General features: G+C 36.2%; 1 protein-coding gene across 1 annotated transcript in view; it reads right to left on the reverse strand.

Annotated features, from left to right (window-relative positions):
- Nucleotides 1-18,840, reverse strand: part of LOC136854649 (nephrin-like) — a 191,467-nt gene that overhangs the window by 100,424 nt on the left and 72,203 nt on the right. The window contains exon 4 of the mRNA XM_067131213.1: nt 176-384. Within this exon, the coding sequence (XP_066987314.1) occupies nt 176-384 (209 nt within the window). The remainder of the gene's footprint in view (nt 1-175; nt 385-18,840) is intronic.

Genomic DNA, 18,840 nt, shown 5'->3' on the forward strand with positions numbered 1-18,840 from the left:
ATATATATATATATATATATATATGTATATATATATATATATATATATATATATATATATATATATATATATATATATATATATATATATATATATTATATATATATCCATACATATATATAAATTGCCATTTGTTGGCTTTCCCATTTCAACTTGTATAGGACTGCAGACTTACTCACGACTGTCAGGTTAACTCTCGTTGTTTTTGTTGGCTGAAGTTTGAAATCGACGCGGCATCTGTAGAGACCTTGATCCTCATCTCGGAGTGGTGAAAGCCTTAAAAGGGCCGGGGAGGTTGTCACGTCCAGCTCGGCTCTCGAACCTAAGACCTTGGTGTCAGACCAGTGATCGTCATTTCCTCGTTCCGAAGATCGGTCGTCAAATCTGGCGAAGAAATTAGATACATTTTTTGTGATTTAGATTAATGGTGTGCTCGAAGTTTTGAGGTAAATTATTTGTATAAGTATACAGACACCACCCGACTGCTGACAAACGAGTTATGTTCCGGACGGTCATTTGTATGTTGAATTGTTTGTAGGTTGGTTACTGCGCTCTTCAAGTAGAGTATAATATAAAATCAATACAGTACTGTATGCTTTTTCATCCTAAAACACAATACGATGTACTTACAATACTGTATGCATAGTACGGGGGCGCAAAACAAAATTTGATCTTACTGGTGGCAAAAGGGGGCACTCTGATCACAGTTTTAATTTGCGATCCTGTTTGTTTGTATCTGTGAATGTTTGTAAGTTTAATATTCTTAAGTAAGGTGGTGTCTGTGTTGTCTTATAACAAACGATCCACTGTTCACACTTGTAAAACGAAGTTCTTAATATACTACGGTATATTATCAAAATGCTGCAAATTTAAAATTGTTCCGTAAATACCTAATTTTGTCAAAATTTCCTGCGTGGAAAATCAGAACACAAATATTTGGTGATATTTCGTTCCCCGTAGAGTTAGATAAGAAGTCTTGGAAGTTCTAGCTCAGTGAGGGTGTTTGAGGCTTACCATCCCAAATATCCCAGGTTTCATCAAAATTCTCAGTCAGTATCTTCCACAATTCTAGTCCCCTCATGATCTAGAAACCTCGAACAGTCAACACAGATGCGAAATCAAATTCCAATACGCCCCAAATTTTCAATACTCATTTCTTACCTTGTTTGGTGATGTGGTTTTCAGATTTCAACGAATGATTTCTAAATACTTCAGAGAACTTCAGAGTTATTAACAGTAATTTTATTTTTATCAGTACCTTATCCATGTTGCTTTTGCCAACTGTTAAATCTTAAGCCAAAATATAAGAGGATATTCGGGGGTGAAATGATAATTTCACGTACAAAAAACACAGGATTTGTTTAGGAGGCGAAGGGTGGGAGAGACTGACGTCGAGATGCTGGCTGTTACCTTTCTTGAACGTTTAGTTTGGTAGGGTATCCTTCTCATCGAAATATTTCACGCCCTAACTGTTAACTACAAATTCTGCCACCCCATAGCGTTCACCATCAGTGAAATACTATGAATATTTTCTTACAGAAAAGGAAGAAGTCATAGCTGTTACTCTTATTGAAAATGCTATACATTATCTCTCTCTCTACATTATCTCTCTCTCTCTCTCTCTCTCTCTCTCTCTCTCATATAGATATATATATATATATATATATATATATATATATATATATATATATATATATATATATATATATATATATATATATATATATATATATATATATATATATATATATATATATATATATATATTATATATATTATATATATATATATATATATATATATATATATATATATATATATATATATATATTATATATATATATATATATATATATATATATATATACTAATTGATCCAAATCTGATGCTGTATATGGTTCGAGCTGTTTCTCCTCTACTTCTCTAACCGTATTTATTTTCGGTTTTAGCTTTTGTACATACATTGTTTCTTGGAGTCGGAAGTGTCGATTATCCGAGCACCGTCTATTATATTCGATGGCATTGATTATGGGTTTGGTGGTCAAGTCTTGGCACGTATAGCCGGGAGCTATGGTTCTGCACTGCACCGTCACTCTAGGCAGTGACAGGACCGACTTTTTTAGCGCCATGTCGTTGTCAACTCGATAAATGAACGAGGGCGTCACTCAAATGGCTGTTTGCATCGGTAGATGACGTGCCTCTGAAGGGCATCTGTTAGAGATGCAAGTTGTTCCTCATGGGACGGGTGGGTATCGTTCTCAGCTAGCACTCCGGCCGGCCAATGAAGAATTAGAAGAATTCATTTCTGGTGATAGAAATTCATTTCTCGTTATAATGTGGTTCGGATTCCACAATAAGCTGTAGGTCCCATTGCTAGATAACCAGTTGGTTGTTAGCCACGTAAAATAAATCTAATCCTTCGGACCAGCCCTAGGAGAACTGTTCATCAGCTCAATGGTCTGGTTAAACTAAGGTATACTTAACTTTTTTTAGAGATGCAAGATAGTTTTTCATGAGCAAATTGACAGTTTTCCTGTTTTTACAGTAGCTACAGTAAATGGCGAGCCCCATTTCGTTCATAGGAGTAGCAGTTGTGCCGCTGCCATTGATAATCTTAGGGAAAGTGGTTTCATTTGTTTTTTCCTTGTGGTGCGTTATGCTTTACAATATAATTTCATAGTGCAGCCGTCATCTCTTAAAGTCTTGAGTCGTCGTGATAGTGGCGCGGGTTTTGTGTTCTTCCTTGTTGGAGAAGCCATTGTTTATCGAAATCTAAGGAACTAGTGATTTCCTCGATGGCACTGTTTGATGTGGAAAAATGAATGAGGTCTTCTTGATGCTGTTGTCCACGACGTTTCGCTTATATTTCTGTGGGGACTCAATTCGTCCGTAAAGGCAGAGCCAAAAGTTGGTTAGTTTCTGGTAAACTTTGACGAGGTTTCCTTCAGTGGTTTTCGTCACCAATGCCTCTCGAAAGGGAAGGGTCCCATCACTGCATCTCTCGATGGCAACATTCAGTACCGAGCAGTCCAGTCTTCAAAGATCCTTTTAATGGTCTCGAGGTCGTCCTCTAATTCAGTTCTCACAAAGATGTCGTCGACACATCGATATGACGTTGGGAATTTGGGATTCTGTTCAAGACCCTTTCCTCTATGATGATCATGTAATAATAATAATAATAATAATAATAATAATAATAATAATAATAATAATAATAATAATAATAATGATAATAACAACGTTATTTTTGGTTCATTTTCAGTCGAATCAATATTAAACAGTGTTCACTGTTAATGCCTCTTGTTACAGTAAATTTTCTCTCTATAACTCATAAAAAACATCCTCTCTTTTACCGCATAATCTTAGTCTGGACCAGTATTGAAACTCCGTGAGCATTCCACCAGTTTCTCTTTTTTTCCATTTTCCTCTTCATCAACTGTTACTTCTTTCGATATCCGTCACCATCATCCAATAGCTTCCTCTCCACTTTACCCGAAATTCCTTGTTCCCAGACCATTTCGCTCAAACAATGTAGAGCTTTACTGAGGCGGAACCTTTTCTGCTCATCCCTGTAAATCTCTTTCCAATCTTAGTGTGTCCTCCTCCATTCCCCTTTCAAACACATCATTCTTTCTTCTTTTTATTCCACTTCCTTTCGTCTTTGCTTGCCATTCTTTCCCATTTGTAATTATCTTCCTTTCAGGTAGGTACATTGATTAGTTACTGTGGTCAAGAGCTCGTCAAGATAAAGCTGAGATATTAGTTACCACCTTTTGTCTCCCAAGGTGACAGAACAGCACAGTTTCTTTCTGGAATGAGTCAGAAATCTCCGAAGGAAACCAAGTCACGATTTGTTCTTGCTAAAAATATTTTAGAGGACGATTTCCCCAGCTAGTAAGGGCACCGAAAACTCCCGACTAAAATGTGTCGTGGATAAGGCTCAGATTCCATTGAACTGAGATCTTTTAAGTCGAGAGTTTTATTCAGCTGCTGTTTCAGCTGCACAATGTCTCCACAACAAAAGGAAAGACAGCAAAGACAATTTAATATGGTGTGCAAGTATTTACAATTAGTTTTACTTGGTTACATAACACTACAAGTGACAGGTCGTATATTTACAGTAGTTTCCTATTCATAGGGAAAGTTTGCAAATCCCTCTCAGCATTTTCGTCACTTTACTAGAACGTATTGGGTATTATTTAAATTGCTGACATATGAACTTGGCCCAGTGTTTCAGTTAGAACGTGATAAAGAAATGTAGTGGGAGCGGTTTGTGTGCGTGTTTGGGGCGGGGGATGGAGGGGCGGCGGCGTTACGAATGTAAGGAGCTGCCGTGTGAATAGTTAGCATCTTGGATTTTTGATGAGTGTGGACGTAGTAGAGATTGAGGAATTATATGAAGTCTGACTGGTTAGAGGAGAAAATGATATAACTCATGACGTTTAGTGAAATCTAAGTAAAATTGCTGGATGTTCAAGACTGAAAAGAAAATGTGATTATAATTATCTTCAGAGGCGTAGAGATGTCGGTCCAGGGAAACGTCAAGAACATTTCATGGGTTGGTGAAAGATCACTAATAGGTCCGTAATCTTCAGGAGGGGGCAATGTAAAACCACTATAGAACTATTACAAATCCAGGAACCTGGCCCACCCCAATCCATCAAACACAGCAGAAGTCCCTTCACTGCCTCTTTGCATCCACTATAAAAAAAATAACGTTGTGCCCAGCAATTTGGTGGCAGCAGATGGGTGTGTAAAGTAATACTCAAAACGCTCTGATAGAATTATGAAAATATTAGAAAGAATTATATTACTCCAATAAATACTGAAAACTAAATCTATGACCTACTATTTTAAGAAAATAAAATAACACGAAGAATAGAGAAGGCAAATATTATCATTGGTAGTAGTAGCAGAAGCAGTAGTATTAAGAGTAGCCGTGATAGAATTCCGCATAATAAATTTATATGATATCGGTGATATCAATTTGCGTTTCTACCCTTCGGACGAATTACGACTTCTGAAACATTTCTGTCGAGGAATAAATCGTGACATCTGTTTCCTGCAAAGATTTCTGATCCATTTCAGTAAGGAATTCCGCTCTCCTCTGTCATTGTTAAAATTAATGGCCCCCCTTTGTCTAAATGATTTCTCGGCAAAAGTGGCTGATCAATATACCGACCTGAAACGAAGATAATGACGGATCAAGAATGGTGCGTAAAGAGGAAAGAAAGCCAAGAGAAAAGGAAGAGGGAATAATGGGTTTCAAAGGAAAATGAAGCAGAAACACACACAGATCGGAGAGAGATTTACAGTGATGAAGAGCAAGGGTTCAGAATGAGCAAATCTCTACGCTGTTTGAGCGGAAAGATCTGTGAAAAAGGAATTTCATGGCTAAAAGAAGAGCATACTGGATGACGATGATAAACATCAAAAGAAGTAACGGGTCATGAAGAGGAAAAGAGAAGCTGATGGAACGCACGCTGAGTTTATTTACTGGTCTCGATTAACAGTATGCAGTAAAAGAGAGAATGATTTTGCAAAAATCAAGGAGAGAGAATTTTTTTAAATAAGAGGTACTGACAGCAAGAGGTTTGGTTAACCATGACCTGACGGTAGAGGAACAAAAACTAAAAATATTCTTAATTTTATTCTAAATAAGCATTTATTCTTATAACGCAGACCAAGTGGCTTTGACCTTGTACAGCAATTTTAACCAATAAATAGACTGGCACCAGAGACCTGAATACAAATGTCAGTAAATAAAGGCAGATAGATACATATAAATCACAGCAAATGGCAATAAATAAAACGAGCATAAATAAATATAAAATAAGTAGATGCGAAAGTTCCTGTGTGTACATCTGCAATGTTCAACGATTCTTATTGTATCTAAAATAAGCTGAAATATTTTAAAATTCTCTTTTCTTATTCTTTTCAGTAAATAAATATGTATGGTGTCAGCTCATCTGCAAGAATGACACGTAGCCTCTGCAGCAACAATCATCAATAGCTGCGATACCTATAATTCGTGTTTTACCTAGTGGCGTGTTATGCTCCGTCAGAGAAGCTTGATTGATCAGTTCGTATTGGTTATCTGGCGTCGCATTAACTGTGTAATCGACTCGATGATAAGTTTATGGTTGCAAATATGACTTCAAAAGTTAAGTATAGCTTAGTTTTACCAGACCACTGAGCTGATTAACAGCTCTCCTAGGGCTGGCCCGAAGGATTAGACTTATTTTACGTGGCTAAGAACCAATTGGTTACTTAACAACGGTACCTACAGCTTATTGTGGAATCCGAACCACATTATAGCGAGAAATGAATTTCTATTACCAGAAATAAATTCCTCTAATTCTTCATTAGCCGGCCGGAGACTCGAACTCGGGCCTAGCGAGTGCTAGACCACAACTCTACCGACACGCCCAACGAGGAACTGTAAGACTTCAAAGAAAAACCCATTCACTCAATATATAATAGTTGAATAAATCTCTAAACCTAAATATTAAAATTAGAAAAAATTATATAATTCTTATAAAAACCTTCTTCAGACACATAAGTATTCCACTCGATTTATCATCATATCTTTTCCAAAAACCCTGTCAAGAGGATACTTCCCCTCCTCATCCCAGCGCTCGAAAAGCAAGTGGCGTCTGGCTTTAACCTGAAGGCTAAGACGCTTGAACAGCAAGAACCAACCAGTCAAGGGGAATAATCAGCCATTTCAGAAAGGCTGAAACTGTCCAGTCACCAAGGTTACAAAAGAAAGCTTCCCAACGTTGTTCTGGACACAACGCAGTATACAAATGTGAAAGATGATTTAGTCATTTCCTGCATTTCTGGATACTTCTAAAAAGGCTTTCGTGAGAGAGTTATCGTTCCCCTTCAGTTTCTTCCTATTGTTTTGGAAGGTATTTGTAAATAACAACACATTCCATCTCAAAATAAGATCAGTTGCCACGTTGCATGCTCTTTCAAAAAGAAAAAATCCACTTTTCTTTAAGAGCCTCATAAAGATAACCTTTCTGTTGCCTCTATAACTCATGGATGCTCGTTGTTAGAATTCCTTAAGGATTCTGTTATGCTTTGAGATCGATTAGAAATTATAAGACCTCTCTTAGTACTAGTTTGACATTCTTTCTTTGCCACTTCCTGGGCAATAGATATAGATGATATGCTGCTTGAGTAACTGCACTCGACTTCAGGAGGAGGAACATCTGCAAACAAAAGATCAGCATCAGATTTGGATCCTTTAGTGTAGATTCACTAAAGACCCATTCAAGAAAGAAATATCCATTACTTAATATTTTTCTGTGAGAAAATATTTACAGTATTTTTCTGATGGTAAATGTTCAGGGGCATCCTAGGGGATTTGTTGATATTTCGTTATATTTTTTAATCAATTTTTCTTCATTACAAAAGAAAATGGCCTTTAACTCTTTTTTTTTTTTTTTTTTTTTTTTTTTTTGACTTGCAAGAAGTCTCCTTCTAATGTCATATAATAACTAATCCGGGAGGCAGAACCAGTTAGGGAGTCAGAGAGCCTCTAGATATAGGGCTGATATGAGGTAGATTAATATCACAATAAAGAAACGTGAAACCGAGGTTTTATCTTTAGTCGCTCTTAATGTTGGACTGATTGTAACATGCTTTGTAGTAAATTTATCAGCTCACAAAATACTGCCCACCAGCCACAGCATCTGCCAGGGTCGAGAGAGTTCATGGGACCCTCAGCCTCATCCCTAAAGACTTGCTGAGAAACCGTAAGGCTTCACCCTTCAGTCGCTCACTCTACAAAGGGAAAAGAATATATATATATATATATATATATATATATATATATATATATATATATATATATATATATATAAATTTTAATCGAACACCGCAAATTATCTTTGTTAAAGTAAGAGGGCATACGATGTAGGAAAAAGCAAGCTGGCAGGAGTTGTTTTGAACAGACCCCAACCGTCAAGGGGGTAAGAATTTTAGTTTAGAGGAATATCTGAAGGGAGGTTTTGCTATGACAAGCCTTAGATATACTGTACCTTAAGCTCAATTTTCTATGACCTTTGTACTGGTGAGTCTTTGTCATTTTCCAGACGATACCTGCTTCCAAGCCAAGCCAAGTTGGCTAGTGGGAGGAGCTGAGACCAGTCTCGACCCAAGCTACCTGAAGCTCCAGGAAGAGACTCTCAGAGTGGAGCCCGTGGAAGCAAGACGTATTTCTGGGCAGTCTGCTTAAGCCCTTTGTCTCTCTCTCCTTTCGAACTTGGGGGAAAGACTGCTATTTCCATGGACCAGGGACTTTTGATGCAATTGATCAAGCATTATCTCTCCCAGCAGCAAGTCTGATTTTGACAATTAGTCCGAGTTCTCTTTCCCCTTGACTGCAACTCTCATTTCGCATGTATGAAGTTGTCTATCAAGTACAATTATTGTTGTGTAGTGAAGTCACATAATTTATCCTCCATGGTGTTAAACATTTAATTTTTGAAATTAGAATCATTCCTTTGTGATTAGTAATGACAAGTGAGAGTTTCTGTAATATGAGATTGTTATCTGGATAGGTCTTTTCCAGAATTAAGTATGCCTTGGGCCTGCACAACATCCTCTTTCTGGGAGAAGGATCTGCCTCATTAGTATCAAGAAGCCTTAATTCGACCTTGCAGTAACTTCCTGATACAGCTTCTGAGAATCATATTAACTGTTGCGTTCAGTCTATGTAGCATTGAAGTTTGCCCGAAGTTAGACCATTATTCTGGGTTGCTGTTAGCTCCTGTGAATAATCCGTTCACTTTGTTTAATTTACTTGTTTTTGCTGAAACTAGTGTTCCAGTAAGTTTGCTGAATTCATTCCTGTGAATATGAATAAACCTCTATTCTTTGTTAAAGGGTGTTAATTGGGTACCTGAACTATTCGCTATTTGCCCTTTAGTGGTAAGTTTATCTTTAACTGACAGAATTACGTGGGTGATAGGTAAAGCAAGGCAATATAAATCAAAGTAAGCAATAATAACTCATCAGCTGAAGGACTCATCGTAACAATATATATATATATATATATATATACTATATATATATATATATATAATATATATATATATATATATATATATATATATATATATATATATATATATATATATATATATATATATATATATATATATATATATATATATATATATATATATATATGTGTGTGTGTGTGTGTGTGTGTGTGTGTGTGTGTGTGTGTGTGTGTGTGTGTATACTACCATGAACTGATTACTCTTTTTTATTTTTAAAAGAAATGGCTAATTTTTAATAAACTGTCTGCCTCCATTGACCCCTACCATCTCTCTCTCTCTCTCTCTCTCTCTCTCTCTCTCTCTCTCTCTCTCTCTCTCTCTCTCTCTCTCTCTCTCTCTCTCATTATCATCATAATATTTTTCACCAGTTGCAGCAGCATCAACAGTATGTTGAAAATTGTGTAGTATCGTCAGATAAAATGTTATAACTCGGGGAGTGAAGGATAAAACCAAAATGTAACAGTAACATAAACATTAAACAAATACGAGAGCAAATATAGTTTTAAAGGAAAATAGAAAAGCCGTTGAAATTGCTTAGTGAAAGGCGAATTGCTGTCAGTTTCATCAACGAACTTTATTTTCATTTTCCAGGGGAAGAAAGGTTGCGTCATCGATCGTTACATCACCTTGATCCGTAGGTGTGATAACCTTTTGCTGTTTTGTTAAAGTTTTCATAATGACAGGTACGTGAAAGGAGATTTTGATAAACGGGAACTTGTAGCAAGTAAATTAGCGTGAATAATGATATATCTGTAGCGCTCGGTGAGACGTGCAAAACCGTTCCTTGGAAACTTTGGATGCTGAAATTTAATTTCAACTAGCGCGGAGGACATATATTTTACATATTGCCTTACTTTTCTCGATTTTCCAATACCTTAGCGCAGGAAGGGAAATTCGTCTCTGGAGCGTGAGATAAGATGGTTCACTTCCGATCCTACAGAGACAGAATGGTCTCGAGTGTGCTCTAACAATGCCATTGAATTACTTCCATAGGAGTTTCTATGTCATTATCGTGGCAGTTAGAATTTTGAGCAGACATTGAGATTCCTTTGTCAGTGCTCATGTTACGAGCTTTATTATTCCTTTTCTTATTTCAACTCCTCTCTGAACTTTCACCTCGAATAACTTCAACTCGACTTTTCCACGCCGGAGTTTCAAAACTAAAAAGTTATTATGGAGTTTCGTGAGAAACGAAAGTTACACGGCAATAAGTCATTTATACATAGATGTGTGTGTGTGTATATACATATGCATGTATATATTTACATACACATCCATCTCCCTCCACCAGAGTACTAACAAACACAAACTAGAACTTTAAACTGTGGTCTAGCAAAGCCCAGTGAGATGAATGTTTTATGTTTGAAATGAATTTCGAAATCTTGAGTATATCTGTGGCAGGGGAAATCTCCTGTTCGTAGCGGGGGTCCAAAGCTTTTTGAGCTGACGGGAGTTTTCTGGGTAATTATGAGAGTGCTGTCCTGATTTTGGAAATTGTAAAGCAGTCCAGTTGATAAAGCTTATGCTAAATCCCACAGAAACTTGTACAGCTGAGATATTCGTATTAACATGTTTTATTATCGAAGAGTAAATTAGGAAAATAAATAAGGATATAGAAATACTCTTTAAATAAATTTCAAAATTTAGCCAAAGATCTGTGGTACTACCTCTGATACTTACAAGTAAAATCAATTGCAAAAATGAACCATGGGCAAAATTTAAGTAACTCTTGCGTTACACATTTGCATATATACTCATGAGTCCATGCATTATAGGATATGTTTTATCTTAGCTTAATTGTTTTATTGAAAGTTCCTTAATAAATTTGCAAAACATGATAAAATATACAACTTTTTGTAACAATTACAATAGGAAACCGAAACGAGGAGCGAACCTACCTACCTACCTACCTACCTCTCTCTCTCTCTCTCTCTCTCTCTCTCTCTCTCTCCAAAAATGCATGGCATGGACGAGAATGTCTGGGTTGACCCCACTGGTTTTCTGTATTTCGCTACAGCTCACAAATTTAGCAAAAAAAAAAAGAAAGAAAACTTTATCCTGCATAATCGAGTAGCCTGGCCTACATCGTTGCCAGACGCACGATCATTGCTAACTTTAACCTTAAATAAAATAAAAACTACCTAGGCTAGAGGGCTACAATTTGATATGTTTGATGATTGGAGGGTGGGTGATCAACATACCAATTTGCAGCCCTCCAGCCTCAATAGTTTTTAAGATCTGAGGGAAAATAGAAAAAATGCGGACAGACAAACAAAGCTGGCACAATAGTTTTCTTTTAAATAAAACTAAAAATGGAAGTAATTATCAAAATAATGTCAATGGAATAATGTCATCAGTGTTTGATTATGAATTTATAATGAGCAGTCCTGGTCGACAACTGATGTATTAAATGGCAAGAATTTTAACCACTCTTCAACACGTATTTGTAATAGATGAGTCTATTGTTCTTTAAAAAGGAGAGATGACATAGATATAAAATGATAGTTCTGTGAAGAAGTGCTGGAGGCTGCTTGACCCAGATACTGTCCATCGCAGACTTCGTATGGTCCGATTATCATCAGTTATTAGAGCCACTCACTGCATTATTACCCTGTCATTTTCTGCTCTTTTCTGATCTCCAGAATGTTCAGGGGGCGAAACTGAATGTAGAGTTCTTAAATGCAATGAAAGGAGGAAGATCTTTATGACTTCAGGAATACTAAAGCGCTGAAAATTCCCGTCACAAAACAGAATTTTCCGTGCTTGCTTTATAGCGCCATTTTCTAGCGCAGTTCTTGGAGTCCGAAAACGAGGCAAGTTTCTTTTTGAAGTTTTGAAAACAGAAAATGCTTCCATTTTGCAAATATCCATCCTGCTCAGGCCCATCCTATTCCATCCCCCTTCCTCTCCATGTTACCTTCCCCCTCCCCGCCCCCCGCCCCCGCAGGTCGCTAATCTTGTTTGTTGTGAGATTAGGCCAGCCATCCGTGAGCACGGGCTCTTGCTCCAATAGCAGCCTGTTAAATTGCTAATCATGCATCGGAGAAATTGTACGCCTAGGTATTCCTAAATTTATCCAGTCGTATCACTAATCAAATCAACCAAAACAGTCATATTACACGTGACGATTCCTCATTGGTTACTTGAAATTAATGAATGACGTTACGATAGCTATGTCATAACACACATACTCGATATTAATGAATGACGCGTACGCCTCGTCTCGCCAGTATTATTTGAGTGTGTGTGTGTGTGTGTATGTTTGTGTATGTGTGTTATTTTTGTGATGTTTGAGTGTGTGTATGTGTGTGTGTTTTTTTTTTTTGTGGCAACACGAGCTTTTTTCATAGCAAGGAAATCAATTATCCCAGTGAACTGAAATGGCACTATAAGATCAAAAGTCATAATTTTAGTATGAATAAATATCCATATGGACTTTTATATTTTAAATTTTACTCAGCCTTTGTTGCTAAATGCATGATGACTTTCATGACAATTATTTTATGTGAGCCACAGTATGAATCGAGGAAATTCAGCTTTAATTTTTGTTTCTAGGAAACCACGATGAATAAAGCAAAACTTTTTCATTTGACCGTTGTAAAGTAATGACTCTGGTTTTGGACTTTTGTTTACGGAGTTACATAGCAAGTCCTGACGCCCATTCTCTCTCTCTCTCTCTCTCTCTGTCTCTCTCTCTCTCTCATATATATATATGTGTGTGTGTGTGTAGAATCTACTGGTCACTTTTACCAGATACATATGTAATTGTAATAGCTTCTTAACTTCTCGAATTCTTTTTTTGGATATGCTTGTCACTACAAAGCCGTTAGATCCAAGCGCAAGAAATTGAAGAGACTGTGATGCCCGGTCGCGGGAAACGAACCCGCGTCACCATAATCACAAGGAGGTCACGTTTGACAAGCATATCCAAAAAAGCGCGAAGAATTCGAGAGGTTAAGAGGGCATTGTGGCTATTAATATATATATATTATATATATATATATATATATATATATATATATATATATATATATATATATATATATATATATATATATACATATAAATATATATATATATAGATATATATATATATATATATAATATATATATTTATATATATATATATATATATATATATATATATATATATATATATATATATATACTTCTTCTTCTTCTTTCTTCTTCTTCTTTTAACGTGCTTGTTTTCCCATTTGTATGGGGTAAGCACGATGCCTTCTTTTGAAGGACTTTGATTTGGCTTTGGGGTAGACTGTAGTCTCGATCGGCTGCCCTGCCTGTCATCGCTTAGACCCCGGTAGCGTATGTACATGTATTGTGCCAGTCACCAGCGCCCTTTCTCCCAGCAACGAGGAGTTATTGTGCGGTTAGGTCGACAGTCGAGACGCGTTTATTTAAATATGTGTTTGTGTGCGTGTTTTCCTCTCAACCTTCAGTTCTTTTAATTATGAAGGATCTCGATATTGCAGAATCTACAAGATGTTCTCTCTCTCTCTCTCTCTCTCTCTCTCTCTCTCTCTCTCTCTCTCTCTCAAATTACATTCAATATAACCTTGTAAGATCTTGGTCCTACATGCTGTAGAATCCACAAGGTGGTGTGAGTTTAGAAGGCTTGATTTGCCACACAAATCCAGCGGTGAAGAGCGAATCGTGACGGGTATTGCAAAGGAAAAAGGATGCTTCTTATGCATTACTATTCATCCACGGCAGCTTTAAAATTACCCCTACGATGAATATTCTCTCTCGATATCATCACTATTTAAAGCATAATTTGCCATTTATTTTCAAATTGCAATACAGCCCCCCAGAGAGAGAGAGAGAGAGAGAGAGAGAGAGAGAGAGAGAGAGGAATAGGGATGTTATTTTGTTCCTTTTATTTCACGCTAGCTAGTATTTGAAATTTTATTTCAATAAAGCCTTCTACGCACAGAAACACGGAGAATAATTTTTCATGTTTAACCCTATATCTAGCGTTAAAAGCTTTGACTTTCACGCTAACGCGCACATACACACACGTTCAGCTGGATTAGAGAATTGTTTTCTTTTTGATATTAGACGTTGTATATTACAAAAGCATTTTATACACATAGAATGAGAGAGAGAGTTTGTGTATATGTTTTCATGTCACTACTGAGGTTTGGTCTATTATCCTGGCATGGTGTCCCATAAGGAAAATGTAATCTATATGGCGCTTTTGTTTATGCCTTCGTTTACGTGCTTCATTATTTACAAGGAATTTTTTCCCATACTGTATAATTAATATTTTCGACCTGCCGTATCCTAAAAGGAGTCTCGGACCTAAAATAATAGTAATAATTATAATTATTATTATTAAAATTTTTAAGCCACAGCGGATCCATGGTGGAGAATCCCAACGGTTAAAAAAAGTTTGCATGATGGCTTCTTCACCTTTGTGTGCCTCTGGACAATTCTTCTTCATATTATTTCCGAACTCAGCGTTTTCAGGGATTAGTCAATAATATTAGTAATGAGAGAAAATGGAATCCCATGAATTCTTCTAGCTATATGCCACTCGCACCAACCTTTTAGGCTGCTGTGTGCTGGTTTACTAATTATGCTCAGGGTGAATTTATGAATAATAAACTCCTGTAACTGAAAAGAAATGGTAATTCTACGGGATGTGTCCACACAAAGTTTAGTGGACTCAAGTTTAATTAGTGAAAAACGCCCGAAGTTTCTTCGGCGCAATCGAGTTTTCTGCACAGCCACGGCCCATGAAACTCAGCCGCGGCCCATGAAACTTTCAGCCACTGCCCGGTGATGGCCTGTGATGTTGGCACCTATAGCGGTGCCAGACGCACCGATCAGGGCTAACTTTAACCTTAAATCAAATACAAATTACTGAGGTTAGAGAGCTGCAGTTTGATATGTTTGATAATTGTAAGGTGGATGATCAACATACGAATTTGCAGCCCTCTAGCCTCAGCGGTTTCTAAGATCTGAGGGCGGACAGAAAAAGTGCGGACGGACAGACAAATAGCCATCTCAATAGTTTTCTTTTACAGAAAACTAAAAACAAAAAGTAAACAGTGATTTGTTTATGCATATCTATACGAATGTATAGAGGAAACCCCTAAAGATCATCCATCATCACATAACCCTTTATGTCCAGCAATTTCCCGAGACTGTTGTAGGGAAAAACCAAAAAATGAGTACAATTCACAATTTAAATATTTAACAGGGGAGAGGCCCGGTTAACCCCCACCCCCCAAAGCCGGGCCTGGTGCCATATTTTGTGAACATAGATTGCTTACCTATGCTAGTTGTTTGTTGACCTATTTGAGTCACCCCTCTGCCTCCTCTGGCCGTAAGATTAGCCTAGAAGCCAGCCTTTGCCCACGGGATATAAATCAAAGGCAAAATCAAAACTATCAGAAAACCCAGTTACACGTTTAAAGTAACTGATTTATTAATTAAGTACTAATCTATTTCAGAACCTAAACACGTTCAAATGCTTCATTGTTTCCATGTGAATGTGGTTAGACCCACAACAAAAACTACCAGAAAAAAAACCACGCCTATTTCGCATTTAAAACCGCTTACCTTATAACAAAGTAGCCTGGTCGTTTACAGAGCCATCCCAACCGGTTGAAGTGGGCCATTTTATTTCCATATTGTGATTCCGACCAAATAAAGTAGAAGATCTAATGGTATTATTTTAATAACAGTACTGGATACTGGAGTTATTTTGCAGTGTTCGTAAGAGTCCTTAGTATGCTTAATGCGAAATTCATACTAAAATTTAACGCAAATTTACCATAATAACAGACATATTTACCGACGAAAGTTGTTACGTACCTGGACTACTCAAGTTCGTTGTTTATGTTCCGACCATTAAGGAAGGGTCAGTGATACTGAATCTCTGCGGTTTCCACGGTCACGCGAGAGGAGCCCCGATCGGATTTTGTTTGTCCCAGTGCGTTGTGCGTAAGGATGGCTGGCGCTGTTTGGAACTCCTTGTGTTTTTTCACCGGAAACTGTGGGTGCGTGAACTATGCTGAGACTTGATTGGTTCTCCTGTCACAATTTTCCCAAATCAAATGGGTTTTTGGAATTCAGGCCTTGCTTTGAGATACCAGTTTCAGCTCGTAGTCATTGTTCCTCCGGTGCAGACTTAAAACTTGTTTCTTGGAGGGATTTTTTTTTTTTTTTACGTTTCTGACATTCAGTTCAGTAGGATATAGATAGTTTAAAGTTATTGGAAGCTTATATATCTTGCAATTACGGGAGACCATAAGTGGGGAAATCGGGGTGTTTAATTGAGAAAAATTCTGAAATGAACAAGGAAGTATTCTACCATCCCCATGATACTTCTGCAAGTTTTTTTAAGTGACATTACGCATTTTACTTTATTTTTTTATCTTGTGAAAATCCACTTAAAAATTGGTGGCAGCTTGACGATGATTAGTTAGGGGTAATTTGTCCCAGTAAGCTAGTAATATTTTATATAAGTAAGTGCTGACCGAAGTGATGGCTTGTTTAAAAACATAAATTTCTCCTTCAAATACGTTTAATGCGTGTTAATAATGCTACTGAGTTGAAAGATTAAAAAAACATGTCCTTAGGTCCCAAAGTAAATAACATGACCGATGAAGTCATTAGAAGAAATGGGTCTCGGATATCCAAGCAGAACGATTTCACGTATTCTCCGTACATTTTCAAAGTGAAACAAATCATACGAATTATTAGAAGAAACAAGACATTATCAATATTTTACTTGAAACATGGAATCGAAGGAAAATTTCTGTATGTGAAACTTGAGGGAAGAGGTACAACGAAAACTCCTTGTAACTTTATGACGGGTAAGAGCGGTAGTTGCGGGGTTTTGGGGGCCTTCCATAACACAGTGACCACTTCATTGTAGTGTTTCAGTACTTTGGCGGGCATATTTAGTCATATCTGCAGTTCAGTAGTTCTGTGGCTTTCTAAAACAGTAAGGTTCACAATCATTAGCAAATGAGGCTTTCACATCAGTCACAGTAGGCGATACTTTTTCTCATTATGCTGTTCGTTAAATGTAAGCGAAAAATCAAACGACCATATTCATCATAACAGTTCAATTTGATGGTGAGGTGGAATAAGTAGGTAGAGCACAAACGTCTGAAATTTACGCCTATGCTGTACTTGTGTGGAGAAATACACATTATTAAAATAAAAATAGGGTTAGCATCACATATAACAGAATTACTTGGATGAGACAAAACGGTTTTCATTATCGGAAATACTCAGGGCCTGTGTTACCGTGCTCTTGCCATTTCTACGGAAAACACGCATGCACTTATATATATATATATATATATATATATATATATATATATATATATATATATATATATATATATATATATATATATATATATATATATATATATATATATATATATATATATATATATATATATATATATATATATATATATATATATATATATATAGATATATATATAATTTTAATATATAGTAAATTATAAAACCACAAAACCTTTAGTTCTCGATTTCTTTACGCATTTCGGATACGCTTGTCACTGCAAAGCCTAAAATCTAAATGGAAGAATATGAATAAATTCTGACTTGGATCCAAATGGAAGACTATAAATAATTTCTGACGTCCCCGCGTCAGAATTTATTCATATTCTTCCATTTGACAGGCGTATCCAAAAAAATAAAATAAAAAATCGACAGTTTAAGAGGACAATGTGGATATTGCAATTACATATGTATGTCGTAAAAGACTAAATTATACATAAATATATATGTATATATATGTATATATATTTATATATATTTATTTTTATGTAATGTATATACATGTACAGTATGTATGTATGCATGTATGTATATATATATATATATATATATATATATATATATATATATATATATATATATATATATATATATAAAATATATATAGTTATATGTATGTATGTAATTTTATAATGAGTATTACTTAGCAAAATGTATAGCAGTCGTAAAGGTAAATGTTACCTGTATATTATGAATAAAGTAGTTTGGAGAGCCACCACTAGGCCGGCGCTGAATAGGCGCAAACTGGATTTTTTTTGTTCATTATGTTGATAGTAGTTGTGCATCTTATAAGAGAAAATGGAATAAATTCTCAGGTAAGCAAAGCAGTCTGAATTTCGTTTACCCAAATTCAGTGCTAGTCAGTGAAATTTTTTGTTAGTATTACATAATCTTTCTCTGTTAACATGTGCAATGTTTTCAACGTATTATTATGGCACAGTGCAAGGGCGATTTCAGTTTTGTTATCAGACCTTTACTAACCTTGTATATGCCACACAATACAAAGGAAAACAGGATTTTGTTCGGTATTGAAAATGCTTAGTGGTAACTAGGCCTAGAGGTCACTGGTTGTGTCAACAAGTCTTGATCTTAACACGTGTTACTGTGATGTGTAAGGAGCCGGCTGTATTTTTTCAGTCATTAAGGATTCTTTGCAGTACGTAGGCCGCTTGTAGGATGCAGTCTGTGCCGTCGATTTTTCAGTTTTAGGCATATAAATACAGCGTTAAAGTTGTTTCACAAAATGTATTTTATCAAATGTGTTCTTTCAACGAAATTCTGAAACATAACGCTTGTTGGGAGTGTTTCAGGATGACGTAAGGAAACCGCAAGAAATAACTTCTATTATTCAATTTAAAGTAAAAATTGTATATTGTTATATGTGTGTGACAAATCCTGGTGTAATTTATGT

The sequence above is a fragment of the Macrobrachium rosenbergii genome, chromosome 29, assembly GCF_040412425.1.
Source record: "Macrobrachium rosenbergii isolate ZJJX-2024 chromosome 29, ASM4041242v1, whole genome shotgun sequence".
Taxonomy (NCBI): Eukaryota; Metazoa; Arthropoda; class Malacostraca; order Decapoda; family Palaemonidae; genus Macrobrachium; species Macrobrachium rosenbergii.